This window comes from Phascolarctos cinereus, unplaced genomic scaffold (assembly GCF_003287225.1).
Source record: "Phascolarctos cinereus isolate Bilbo 61053 unplaced genomic scaffold, phaCin_HiC Scaffold_5;HRSCAF=322, whole genome shotgun sequence".
Lineage (NCBI taxonomy): Eukaryota > Metazoa > Chordata > Mammalia > Diprotodontia > Phascolarctidae > Phascolarctos > Phascolarctos cinereus.
Window position 1 is genome coordinate 412,554,071 of NW_027555958.1, and position 13,358 is coordinate 412,567,428.

The window sequence follows — 13,358 nt, forward strand, 5'->3', positions numbered from 1 at the left end:
CCCTTTAACATTTACTTAGTTATGTATGCTGGGCAGATCACTTAACTTCTGTGTCTCAGTTTCCTTATCTGTAATATGGGGATTATAATAGCAGGTACCTTACTGGGATGTTGTGAGGATCAAATGAGATAACATGTAAAGTCATTTGTAAACCGCAGAGCACTGCATGTTAGCTATCATTATGTTAGGCACTTAAATGCTTTTTGGTATTCTATTATACTCTAGTTGTAGTAAAGTTTATCTTACCTTCAAGAGTCAATTTCAATATGTGAGCAAAGCCTTTTAAAGATGGAGAATAAGTTTTTATCCAGTGCCTATGTGCCAAGAATTGTGCTAAGTGCTTTACAAATACTGTCTCATTTGATTACCAAGCAAACTATTTTCTTTCTAAGAGAGGGAAATAGGATGTTCTGGTTAGTGGCCTTCTTGCTGTTTCTTAAACAAAACACTGCATTTTCCTACTCTACATTTTTGCTGGCTAACCCCCATGCTTGAGATATACTTCCTAATCTTGGCCTCTTAGCTTCCCTGACTTCCTTCAAGTCCGATCTAAAATCTCACCTTCTAGAGGAAGCCTTTCTCAATTCTCCTTAACTCTAGTGCCTTCCTTGTGTTGGTTTTTTCCAGTTTATCCTGTGTATAGCTTGTTTGTACATAGTTGTTTCCATGTTTTCTCCTCAGATTGTGAACTCCTAGAGAGTAAGGACTATCTTCCTTAGAACAATACCTGGCTTATAGTAGATGCTTATAAATGCTTATTGAATAACTGACTGAAATCTATTATTGTCAGTTACATAATTCTTTAAGGTTTGTACAGTCCTTTACATTCATTCTGGTATCTGAGCCTCATAACACTCATAATAGTGCCTTTTCCAGACCTTTTCATTTTTTCTCAATCCTTCAGTGGTGCGCACTCCTCTCATTCTCTGAGCTGAAAATCTTGCCTCACATTTCCTTAAAAAAATTGGTAGTTCCTTCTCTCCTCCTCCTCCTCAAGTCATCCTACTCATATGTCTTCTGGCACTATCTCCTCCTTCCCCTTTATCATATGACAAGACACCCTTCTTGCTAATGCCAGCCCCTCTACATGCACAAATCATCCAATTCTATCCCATCTTTTCTAGCAGATTGACTTGTCTATCATCCCCACTCTCTCATTAATCTTTCATCTCCTCCTATCTATTGGCCCTTTCCCTACTGCCTACTCACTCATCTCTCTCCTGTCCCCCCAAAAAACCCTCCTCACTTGATCTGTTCCACCCGTACTAGCTGTTGTCTTAAATCTTTCCTCCCTTTTGTGGCTAAATTTGAGAATACCACCTACAGTTGGTACCTTTACTTCCTCTCCTTTTGCCTTCTTCTTAACTTTGGTTCTATAAAGTTTTCTTCAAACCTCATCATTTAACTGAAATGATTTTTTCCAGAGTTACCAACAATTTTTTAAATAGTTAAACCTGGTAGCATTTTCTTATCTAGCCTTTGACACTGGAGAAATCACCCTCTTCACCTCAATATTCTCTTCTCCCTAGTATTTCATAACACTGCTGTCACCTGTTTCTGTTACCAGCTAGCTAACAATTCTTTCTTAGGCTGCTTTGCTGAATCTTTGTCCAGGTCACCTTTACTAACCTAAGGCTCTGTCTTGGGCCCTTTTCTCCCCCAATTTTATTTGGCTTGATGATTTCATCACCTCTCATAGATTCAGTTATCATCTTTACATTGACTATTCTCAGGTCTACTTAGCTAGTCCTAACCTCTCTCCTGACTTCAGTCTTATATCTTCAGTTACCTATTGGACATTTGCAGTTGATTGTGGTACAGATATATTAAACTCACCATTTCCAAAATTGAATTTATTATCTTTCTCACCAAGCCTTCTTCTTAACTTTCCTATATCTGTTTGAGAGGACCATCATCCTTGAAGTCACCTAGGATCCTAATCTAGGTGTTGACTTCTCACTCAACCTCACCTCTCCATATTCAATTAATTACTCAAGTTCTGTTGAGTCTACCTTTGCAGTATTTATCTGCTTTTATTCACTTTGCATTTATATGCTCCATTATCTGCTTGGGCACTGCTGCCATCTTGGCGCAGGCCCTCGTTATCTCATGCCTGAATTGTAGCAGTAGCCTTCTTAGTTTCTCTGAAGTCTCTTGCATCCTTCACTCAGCTAATTGATTTCTCTAAAGAGGTCTGATCATGTGAAACTCTTGTTTAGTAAATTTAAGTGGCTCTCTGTTCCCTCCATTTATTGTTATTATTATTTTTGGGTATCATAGCCCTTTATAATCTATACCCTTCCTACCTTTACAGTCTTCTTATACCTTATTTCCTAACCCAAGTACCCTGGGTTCCATGACTGTTGCCTCCTTGTTGTTCCTTGATTAAGGCACATTTCCTGATTTCAGATAATTTCTCCATACTTTTTCATCTATCTCTGTTCCCCTCTCCAGAATTTTCTCCTTTATCTCCTCCTCTAGGATTCCTTGAAGTTCTGGCTAAAAGCTTACCTTTTATAAGAAGTCTGTCCCAATCCCCCTTTAATTATATTTTTTCCCCACTATTGCTTATCTCCAATTTATTCTCTATGTATCTTGTTTGTATTTAGTTGTTTGTTTTTTCCCCCAATGAATTGTGAGCTCCTTGAGAGCAGGGATTGGTTTTTGTCCTTATATCCCCAGTACTTTGCATTGTGCCTGGCACAAAGTAGCTTTAACCAACTGACTGACAGTACTTTTATGAAGAACCCTGTACAGATATTATTTTCCCCATTTTACGGGTCAAGGAACTAGGCTCAGGGAGGTCAAGACATTCCACTAATAAGTAGTGGAAGTAGGATTGGAGCCTAGATCTTCTGACTTCCAATCCAGTTCTTTTCTTATCTACTATTCATACTGCTTCTCAAAACTGTAGTTAAAGGAGTGATAGCATAAATATTATGGGTAGCTTAAGGGTCAAAAAAAATAGAATACAAGTAAAATATAGTGCTTTTTAAGATTTACAAAAAACTTAAGATATCATTTTTAACATATCATTTGACCCTACAGCAACCCTCTGAGGTAGGTGCTATTTTTCTGCCTGTCTTATAAAGGAGGAACCTGATGCTTTATGAGGTTAAGTGACTTGCTTGTGGGCACACAGTTAATATTATCAGGCAGAATTAGAACCTAGGTGTCTCTTGATTACCATTTCAGTGCTTTTTCCATTATACATCACTGGCTTTCTTATTATCACCGTTTTTCAGATGGAAAAGATCTTGGAACGGTCTGTGGTCAGATACCTGTTAAATGTATGAGGTGGGATTTGAATCCCAGATTTTCTCATTTCTGTGTCCAGTATTACTTTGAGAATACCACACTGCATCCCAAAACATTATTCACTTTATTGTAAAACAGAAAGGATTTCAAGATTTTATGCTTCTTTGGGGTCAGCATCATGAACATCAGTTATAATTATAGTGGTGAACTTTGGAAATTGAAGTTAATTAAAGTTGATAGGAATTCTAAAAATCATACTTTTTGTTATTTTTCTGGTGTTGTTACTGATTCCTCTTTAAAACTGTGATGTTTTGTGTTTTTTATTTAAATACTTTGTCATAGTAACTTCTTGCTTTCTTTTAGCCCCATATGTTTTGATATGATTGAAGAAGCATACATGACGAAGTGCGGCCACAGTTTCTGGTAAGATACTTTTGTTTATTGAAATAGTGTTTTTGGAACTTCTAACTAAATTCATTCACTTTCCCAACTTACACATTGTTTGTATTTCAGCAATTTCAAAGAATGGTAAAAGTCCAGTTAAAATGAGTAGTTGCTCTGAAATTACTAGATTTATCTTAACCCTGTAGATTGATTTAAAAAAGTTTCCTGTCATGTCTTGCACCTCAAGGCAGTGAGTATAGATAGCTTGAATATAATTACTGGTATTTAACTTTTATTGACATTTAGTGCTTTCAGAATTCTCATTTTATTTTAGGCTGAGTTATTTCTGTCAACTTGAGCCTTTACTTTGGAGTTTTTAACCTTTAGTTTCTATTTTGGGTTTTTAAATAAATTTTAATTTTCTGCAGATTTAACTTGATTTTGAAAATAGTGTTCCCAAATTATCTGATTATTTCCATAGCAATATAGTTTGGAATTGTAAATTTACTACTCCTGTTTAAAGTTGGTAGGATGATAAATTGAAAACTTTTAAGTATTCAAGATGAGGTGGAGATGGGGAGAGGGAAGAAGCAATTTATTTAGTGTCTATTATGTATCAGGCACTGTACTAAGTGCTTTACAAATATTATCACATTTGATTGTGAGAACAATCCTGGGAAGTAAGTGCTGTTATTATTTCCATTTTATAGTTGAGGAAACTGAGGCAAACAAATTAAGTGACTTGCGCAGAGCCACACAGCTAGTTAGCATTTGAGGCCAAATTTGGACTCAGATCTTCCTGACTCTAGGTTTAGTGCTTTATCCACTGTGCCACCTAATTGCCCAATGGCTTTTAAGCTAGAATCAACAATTAGTAAGCCCCAGCTGTGTGTCAGAAACTCGTAGTAGGTACTGGTTGTTCTGAGACAGAAAATGAAAATCTCTACTTGTAAGGGGCTTAAATTCTAATTGTGGAGGCAACGAGTATATACAAGTATATAAAGAATAAATATAGAGAGAATGAATACCAATAAATACAAAATAGTTATTCAGGGTATTTTGGGAGAAAAGACATTAATAGTTGGGGAATCAGGAAAGTTTTCTTATAGAAGTTGGTGCTTGACTTGCCTCTTGAAGGAAGAGAGGGATTGATTGAAGTGGAGTTGAGGAGGGAGTGTAGTCTAGAAATTGTGAACTTCATATGCAAATAACCAGAGCTTGGTGATGGAGTGTTGCGTGAGGAGCAGACAAAAGGCTAGTTTGGCTGGATTTCAGTATCTGGAGTGGAAGTGGGGAGGGAGCGGAATTAAGCCCTGTGAGGCTAGAAAGATAGGTTAAGTACAAGTTATGAAGGGCTTTAAAAATGAAACAGGAGTTTCTATTTTATCCTAAAGGGAACTGGAATCCACTGGAATTTATCAAGTAAGAGAGTGATAAGATCAGTTCTGCATTTAAGGAAAATCATTTTGGCAGTAATGTATAGGTTGCTCTGGAGTGGGGAGACACTTGAGATAGGTAGATCAATTAGGAGATTGATTCTAGATGATTAGTGCTGAGGGCCTGAATTTAAGGTGGTAGCTGTGTGACCAGAGAGGTTAGATGCAAGAAATATCGTAGAGGTAGAAATGGCAAGATTTGGCAAGTGCTTGGTTATGAGAAGTGAGAGTGAGGTAGGAGTTAGTGTAAAGATTACAGTCCTGGAAGTCTGGAATAGGTATAGTGCCTTTGATAGAAATAGGGAAGTTTGAAACAGGGGTAGGTTTGAGAGTGGGAGAAAGATGAATTCTATTTTGGACATTCTGAGTTTTAGATGATTTCACACTGGCATATCTAGTGTGAAATGTTCAGTAGTCACTTTAATAGGATATTATCAAGATGAGAATTTAATCATGGGTGTTAATGAAATTTCCAAGAGAGTATATAGAGAGAAAAAAAAAAGAAAAGAAGGAAGGAGGTTTTACTACAGATACAGAGCCTTGGGGAACACCTATAGTTGGGGGAGGCATGCCATATATCATCCAGAAAAGAAGCCTGAGGAGTGGTCAGGCAGGTGAGAGGAGAATCCGGAGAAAGAGAGACAAGAAAGTAGGAGCAGAGCCAAATGCAGCATGTAGAAATTGAGAAAGATCAGGACTAAGAAAAGACCATCACATTTGCCATTTTAGAGATTATTTATAACTTTGGAGAAAGCAATTCTAGTTGGAAGCCAAATTTGAAAGGGTTGAGTGAGTAAGAGGAAAGGAAATGGAGGCAGAAGCTGTTTCTGAGAACTTGACTAAGAAAAGAAGTGATATATGATAATGTCTTGAGAGTATGGTAGGGCCTAGTGAAATTTTTTCTTTTTTTTCTTTAAGGTTAAAGGAGACAGGTCAGTTTAAAGTAATGGACAAGGAAAATATGAGAGGGGAAGGAGGTGTAGAGAGGAAGGCAGGAGGGAGAGGAAGAAGACAGGAAGAAAAAGGATAGAGATGGAGAGAGGTAAGAAGAGGGAGGGAGGAGGGAAACAGACATTGTGATTGTAATTGTAATTATGTGGGCAGAAAAGGGATCCAAGGCACTGGTAATATGATTGGGCGATGAGGGAGTGGAAGATGATGTCATGGGCTTTTGAGATGAAATGAAGGGGAGTTTAGAGGGTTTAAGTTGAATGGCCTCAGTTTTCTTTGTAAACAACCATAATATGGGCATAATATATATGTATATATGTGTGTGTGTGTGTGTGTGTGTGTGTGTGTATATAACATAATGGAAGCACATAATTATTTTTAGTTTGTATGATAATCTAGTTTATTAATTTGTTGCAATATTGTATTTGCTTATCTTGTTTCTGCCACTTTTTAGATTACATTTCATAAGGAATATATGAGATGTGTAAAACACTTTTCAAACTTTAAAGCATTTAAAATTTTAGCTATTATTATTATTATCATCAGTATTATTACTGTTGTTAAAGGGCAGTTGATGCCATATGTTTTAACCTTAACAAATATGTGCCTTTTCTGTGCAAGGCACTGTGATAGGTTCTGGGTTATACAAAGATGAAAAATGATATGGGTACTTAAGGAACTTGAATGAATGAATGAATGATTGAATGAAAAAGCATTTATTATGTACTTATTATGTGTTAGGAACTGTGCTAAGCACTGGGGATACAAATGCAAAAATGAGATAATCCCTGTTCTAAAGGAGCTTATATTCAAATAGAAGCAGCTAATAACATTGTATAGCACTTAGGCACAGTGGTTGGCAAATAGTAAGTCCTATATAAATGTTAGTTGTTGTTGTTATTGTTAAATTATTACTACTATTACGTATAGGGTAGTATGGTAGCCAGGGAAAGGTGTTTTGGTCAGGTAAGACAGTAGGGATTGTAAATGAAATAATGGAGCAGTTGATTGATATGTCATTTCTAGAAAGCAGTGGTAATGTTGCATTAGTACTAATACCAGAGCAAGAAGTAGAAAGTGTGGGGCTGGAGGAGAGCCAGAAGATGGCTGAGGTGAAATATAGTTAGGCTGGTTAGATAAGGTAGGCTTTTTGCCAATCAGAGTAGGAGTGCCATTCCTAAGTGACTTAGCTCCTCTAGCCCATGATAGCAGAAGAGAGAGGCAAAAATCTGGAATGTTTCTGTAGAGCTCTCTACTGAGAATAAGGATATCTGGGTTCTATAATCCGTATCCATAATAACATTTTAGAATCATAGATTTAAATTGGGAGGGACCTCTAATTCCATTCCCTCAATATACAAATGAATAAACCAAGAGCCAGGAATGTTAAGTGTGTTATTCATGGTCACAGAAATAGTAAGCATCACAAGTAGTTTTGGAACCTAAGTCCTTTGATTCCAGAAAGCACTTTGCTTTCTGCAACCTTAGGGGCTAAAAAATCCTTTTAAGTTCAGTGCCTGGCACATTGCCTTTCCTCTCCAACTTCTGCTGTCATAGTAGGGCACTTCAACATACATATTGATACTCCCTCAACTATTTAACCTTCCAGTTCCTCAGCTTACTCATTTCTCATAATCTGCTTCTCCATTTTACCTCAGCTATACACAAAAAGAATCATATACCTTGATCTTTTTATCATCCACAAATGCACCATTTCCATGTTCTTTGAGCTTTGAAATTCCTTTGTTTGATCACAACCTATTGTCATTCCACCTCATCTTTTGCTTTGCAACCCTACACCCTATTCTTAGTCCTTGTCATGTTCTCCAGTCTCTCAGTCCCTCAGTTCTTTCCCAGAGCATCATCACTCCTTAAGTGGCATCACTGTTCTCCTTTCCTGATTTTTTTTTCTCCTTTCCTCATCTTGACCCCTTGGTGAATCAGTTCAACTGTATGCTGTCATTTTCTCTCAGGACCCTTGCCCTCTTTTCATATTGCTGATTTTCCCCTGCCAAACCTCCACCTTAGATTATTCCCACCATCTGCTGCCTTCACTCCTTTGTACCTGCTGCTAAACAAAGCTTGAGAGAACCACCTAACTGTACTGACTGGATCCACTACAAGTTTATGTTACATAATCTCATCTGGGCCCTCCCTACAGCAAAGCAATCGTTTTACACCTTAATTGACTTGCTATGCCACTCATGGTGGCTTTTCCAAACCTTTTGTTGTTCCTCAGACTTTCCATTAACTTCCCCTACACCTCTCCTTTCAACTGCTTGCCTTATGTTTCACTGAAAAAAATGAGGCCATTAGCAAAGAGTTCTGTCTTCTCCCCTCATCTCACTTTACTCAAATACCTTCTGTCACTATCTCCTCTTTCACACTTCTCACATAAAGAGGAGGGTCTTCTTTGATTTGTTAAATTAGAATGCTGTGACGAACTGGTTGCAGTGGTTTCTTCTGTTTCTAAGATTCTGTGAAATTTCATATTTTTGCCTCAGATTTATGATATGCCTATAATTTTAAAAATTAAATAAAAATGACTTTGGCTTGGTGGGTGAGTGAGATAAGTATTATTTGAGAATAAGAAGAAAAATTTAGAATTTCAGAGTGTCAGTCTAATCTTGTAATAGTTGTTCGAAACTTTCCATCTCCTTGTCCTAAAGTTAGGGATAAGAGCTGATCAAAGAGCTGATAGATATAGATCTTTGACATTGTCTGGGGAGAGAAAGAATATTTGGAAAGTTAATGAAGATGCTGTATCTGAGCAGTAGATGAAGATTGGGGAGATTTTGTGCAAGATGATGCCATACTGTTTTAACCAATGGAGATTTCTATACCAGTTCTTGGCCTCTTCTGCCCTTAACTTTGGTTAGTTTTCTTTTTTTTTTTGTTATCATTTGTTTGTTTTCTTTCCTCCTTTCCTTTCCAGGAAGAAAGTGAAAAAATTGAACCTAGTAGTAAGCTGGTATGGTGAGTAGGTTTTGAGGGAAATTCATGTATGGTTTTTTTGTTTTGTTTTGTTTTGTTTTGTTTTTTAAGGGATAGAGGAGGAAGACATTACAAAGTATAAATATGTGGAGTTTAGATATAGAATAAAATAAGTTTCTCTTTAAGATTCAGTGCTTCATAACATTTTTTCCCCCTCAGCTTCTGTCTTTTTTCTTTTTTCTTCAGCTTCTGTCTTGCAGCCAATCAGTTGCCAAGTCTTATTGATTCTACCTCCCCAACATCTTTGGCATGTGTCATCGTCTTTTTACTCAAATAACCACCATCCTAATTCAAGTCCTTATTACTTCTCAGCTGTTAATAAAATAGCTTTTTAATTGTCGATTGGCTTCTAGGTTTCCCCTATCCAATCCATTTTACACACAGCTACCAAAATAATCTTCCTAAAGCATGTGACATGTCATATTTTTTGCTCAAGAATGTTCACAATTTTTCTCTTCTAGGTTAACTTACAAACTCATCAGCATGACATTTAAAGTCCTTCATATTATGATTCTAGCCCTTTTCCTCTATCTAGAGTTACTTCATCTTATTCCCTTTTATGTTCAGTGTTCAGTGTTTTCTAGTTTAGGTGGGTCGCTTTATGTTATATGAATTTGTTGTTTACTCTCCTATGTCTTAGCTTTTGCATTTCCTTTTATCCCCACCTGGGTACCTGGAATTCCTTCCTTCCTTGGCTCTGCCTCAGAATTCTTAGCTTCTTTCAAGGTTCATCTACTATATAATTATAGATTTAGAGGAGAAGATCTTCAGATATCTCATCTGGTTCAACCTCCACATTTTTTCCCTGCTTAAAACTTTTCCATAGCTCTTTAGTTATTAATGTTCTTATCTTTTTCAAATTATGGTTTATTTACTGATCTGCTTCTGTGTCATAACCCCCAGTAGAATATAAGGTTTTTGAGGGCAGGACTGTTTTTCAGTTTTGTCTTTGGATCTCCATATCCTAGCACAGTATTTGGTGTGAATTAGATTGAATTTTTGTTCAGGAGAAAACTTTAAAAAAGTTTGGTTAGTCATAAGTCCAATTTGATAACCTTAGAATTACATTAAAATATACTTTATTTCTTTTAGAACTGGAAGGGTCTTTAGAGATCCCTAGAACAACCTCATAGGATCATAGCTCTAGAGATGGAAAGAACCTCAGAGGCCATGTGGTACAACCCCCTCAGTTTAAAATCGAGGAAATTGAGTTCCAGGGAAGTTCAGTGAGTTGCCAGAGGTTACACATATTACATGGTAGAGCTGGGATTTAAACCTGGGCCCTCTACATTGAAATTCCCCACTTTTTCTACTGTACCAACACTGTTTCCTATACCTCTTTTTGCTTTGGGATGACTTATAATCACCCCACTCAATAAATAACAGTAACTTTTTCAGATTTGTGATTTTAAATGTGCTTTTTGAGAATGAGCATTACAACTAATTATGCAACAATTCATGTTGGCTTCCTAAGGACAAAATCCTACAACTCAGAGGCAGAGCCAAGATGCTGGAGAAAAGGCAGCAATTTGCCTCAGGTCTCCCCAATATACCATTAAAGAATGCCGTAAAACAATTCCTGGAGCAGCAGAACCCACAAAAGGATAGGGTGAAATAATTTTCCAGCCAAAGACAACTTAGAAGGTCATCAGGAAAGATCTGTCCCATTGGAGTGAGAGTGGAGTACAAACCAGCACTGCCTGTACCGACTGGACCCTAGCAAACCAAGAACAGGCCTTGGCAGTCACTGAATCTGTAGCAGTAGCAGCTGCTTCTGGAGCTTTCAGTAGGGGGAGGTTGAACACCTGATCAGAAGGAGATCACAAGGGTCTCTTTGCTGGCGCTAGGGACAGGACTCTGTTGCTTTGCCCATACTTGAGTCTGTGTTGCAGTCCTGGGTGGCAGTCTCAGGGCAAGGAGGAGTGCTAGCACACCAAAGCTTATGGGCTGTAGTGGAGCAGAGACCCTGATCTTAGTTCCAGGGCAGAAAAGAGTGCTTGTGGTTACTTGCAGACCAGAGCACAGGCCAGGAGAGTAGTAAACACTCTCCTTAGACCACCTTGGAAGAACTAAAAACTTACAGGTCCCTAGAAGTGTCTCTGAAAACAGCTGCACAAAAACTCTGAAGCTTGGGACAGTGCCCTGGAAGCCAAGCCCCACTTTAACAAAGAGTTACAAGTCAAGAAACAGACTGGAAAAATGAGCAGAAAAAAAATTCTGACCAAAAAGGATTTTGAAAATCAAGTAAGAAAAATAGAGGAAAAATTAGGAGAGAAATGAGAATGATACAAGAAAATCATGAACAAAGAGTCAACAGCTTGGTAAAGGAGGAACAAAAAAAATACTTCAGAAAATAACACCTTAAAAAACAAACTAGGCCAAATGGTGAAAGAAGTACAAAAAATCCAAAGAGGAGAAGAATGCATTGAAAAGCAGAATTGGCCAAATGGAAAAGGTGGTACAAAAGCTCACTGAAGAAAATAATTCCTTAAAAATTAGAATTGAGCAAATGGAAGCTAATGACTTTATGAGAAATCAAGAAGCAGTAAAACAAAACCAAAAGAAGGAAAAAGAAATGGAAAGATAATGCAAAATAGCTTATTAGAAAAATACCTTACCTGAAAAATAGATCTAGGGGAGATAATTTTAAAATTATTGGACTGCCTGAAAGCCATGATCAAAAAAAGAGCCTGTATATCATCTTTCAAGAAATTAGCAAGGAAAACTGTCCTAATGTTGAACCAGAGTGTAAAATAGACACTGAAAGAATCCATTGATCACCTCCTGAAAGAGATCCTAAAATGAAATTCCCAGGAATATTGTAGCCAAATTCTAGAATTCTCAGGTCAAGGAAAAAAATATTGCAAGCAGCAAGAAAGAAGCAATTCAAGTGTCATGGAAACATAGTAAAGAGAACACAAGATTTAGCAGCTTCTACATTAAAGGATTGGAGGGTATGGAATATGATATTTTGGCAGTCAAAGTAGCTAGGATTACAACCAAGAATCACCTGTCCATTAAAACTGAGTATAGTCCTTCAGGGGGAAAAAAATGGATATTCAACAAAATAGATGACTTTCAAGTATTATTGATGAAAAGACCAGAGCAGAATAGAAAATTTGCCTTTCAGTTACAAAACTCAAGAGAAGCATGAAAAATTAAACAGTAAAGAGAAATCCTAAGGGACTTAATAAAGTTAAACTGCTTACATTCCTACATGGGAAGATGATACTTGTGACTTATACAGCATACTTGTATCTCCTCATTAGGGCAGTTAGAAGGAGTATACATAGATAGAGGACACAGGTGTGAGTTAAATATGAAGTGATATCTAAAAAAAATAAAATTAAGAGGTGAGAGAGGAATGCAATAGGAGAAATAGAAAGGGAAAAGTAGAATGGGGCAAATTATCTCACATAAAAGAGGCAAGAAAAAGCTTTTACAGTGGAGGGGAAGAGGGAGTCAGTGAACCTTACTCTCATTGGAATTGGCTTAAAGAGGGAATAACCCACACTGAACAGGGTATAGAGATATATCTTACCCTACAGGAAAGTTGGAGGGGAGAGGGATAAGTGAAGAGGGAGTGATAGAAGGGAAGGAAGATTGGGGGAGGTGGTAGCCAGAAGCAAAACACTTTTGAGGAGGGATAGGGTGAAAGGAGAGAGAATAGAATAAATGGGGAAAGAGTATGGAGGGAAATACAGTTAGCAGTTTTAACTGTGAAAAACATTTTGAAGCAAGTTTCTCTGATAAAGGCTTCATTTCCAGAATATGTAGACAGCTGAGTCAAGAGCCACTCCCCAACTGATAAATGATCAAAAGATATGAGCAAGTGTTCAAATGAAGTAATCAAAGCTATCTGTAGCCATATGGAAAAAAAATGCTCTAAATCACTATTGAGTGGAGAAATGCAAATTAAAGCAATTCTGAAGTACCACCTATTAGATTGGCAAATAGGACAGAAAAGGAAAATGACAAATGTTGGAGGGGATGTGGGAAAAATAAGACATTAATGTACTGTTGGTGGAGTTGTGACCTGATTCAACCATTTTGTAGAACAATTTGGAACTATGCCCAAAGGGCTATAAAACCATGCATAACCTTTGACCTAGCAAAACCACTACTAGGTCTGTGTCCCAAAGAGATAAAAAACAAAAAGTAAAAGGGTGTAGATTTACAAAAAAATATTTATATCAGATTTTTTCTGTTGGCAAAGAATTGGAAATAAAAAGGATGCTTATCAATTGGGCAATGGCTGAACAAATTGTGGTATGTGATTGTGATGGAATATTATTATGCTATAAGAAATGATGAGCAGGATGCTGTCAGGAAAAC

The 13,358-nt window shown here is 37.2% G+C and overlaps 1 protein-coding gene across 1 annotated transcript in view; it reads left to right on the plus strand.

Annotated features, from left to right (window-relative positions):
- COP1 (COP1 E3 ubiquitin ligase) overlaps positions 1-13,358 on the plus strand; it is a 202,432-nt gene that overhangs the window by 24,442 nt on the left and 164,632 nt on the right. The window contains exon 2 of the mRNA XM_020984279.2: positions 3,622-3,681. Coding sequence (XP_020839938.2) covers positions 3,622-3,681 — 60 coding nt within the window. The remainder of the gene's footprint in view (positions 1-3,621; positions 3,682-13,358) is intronic.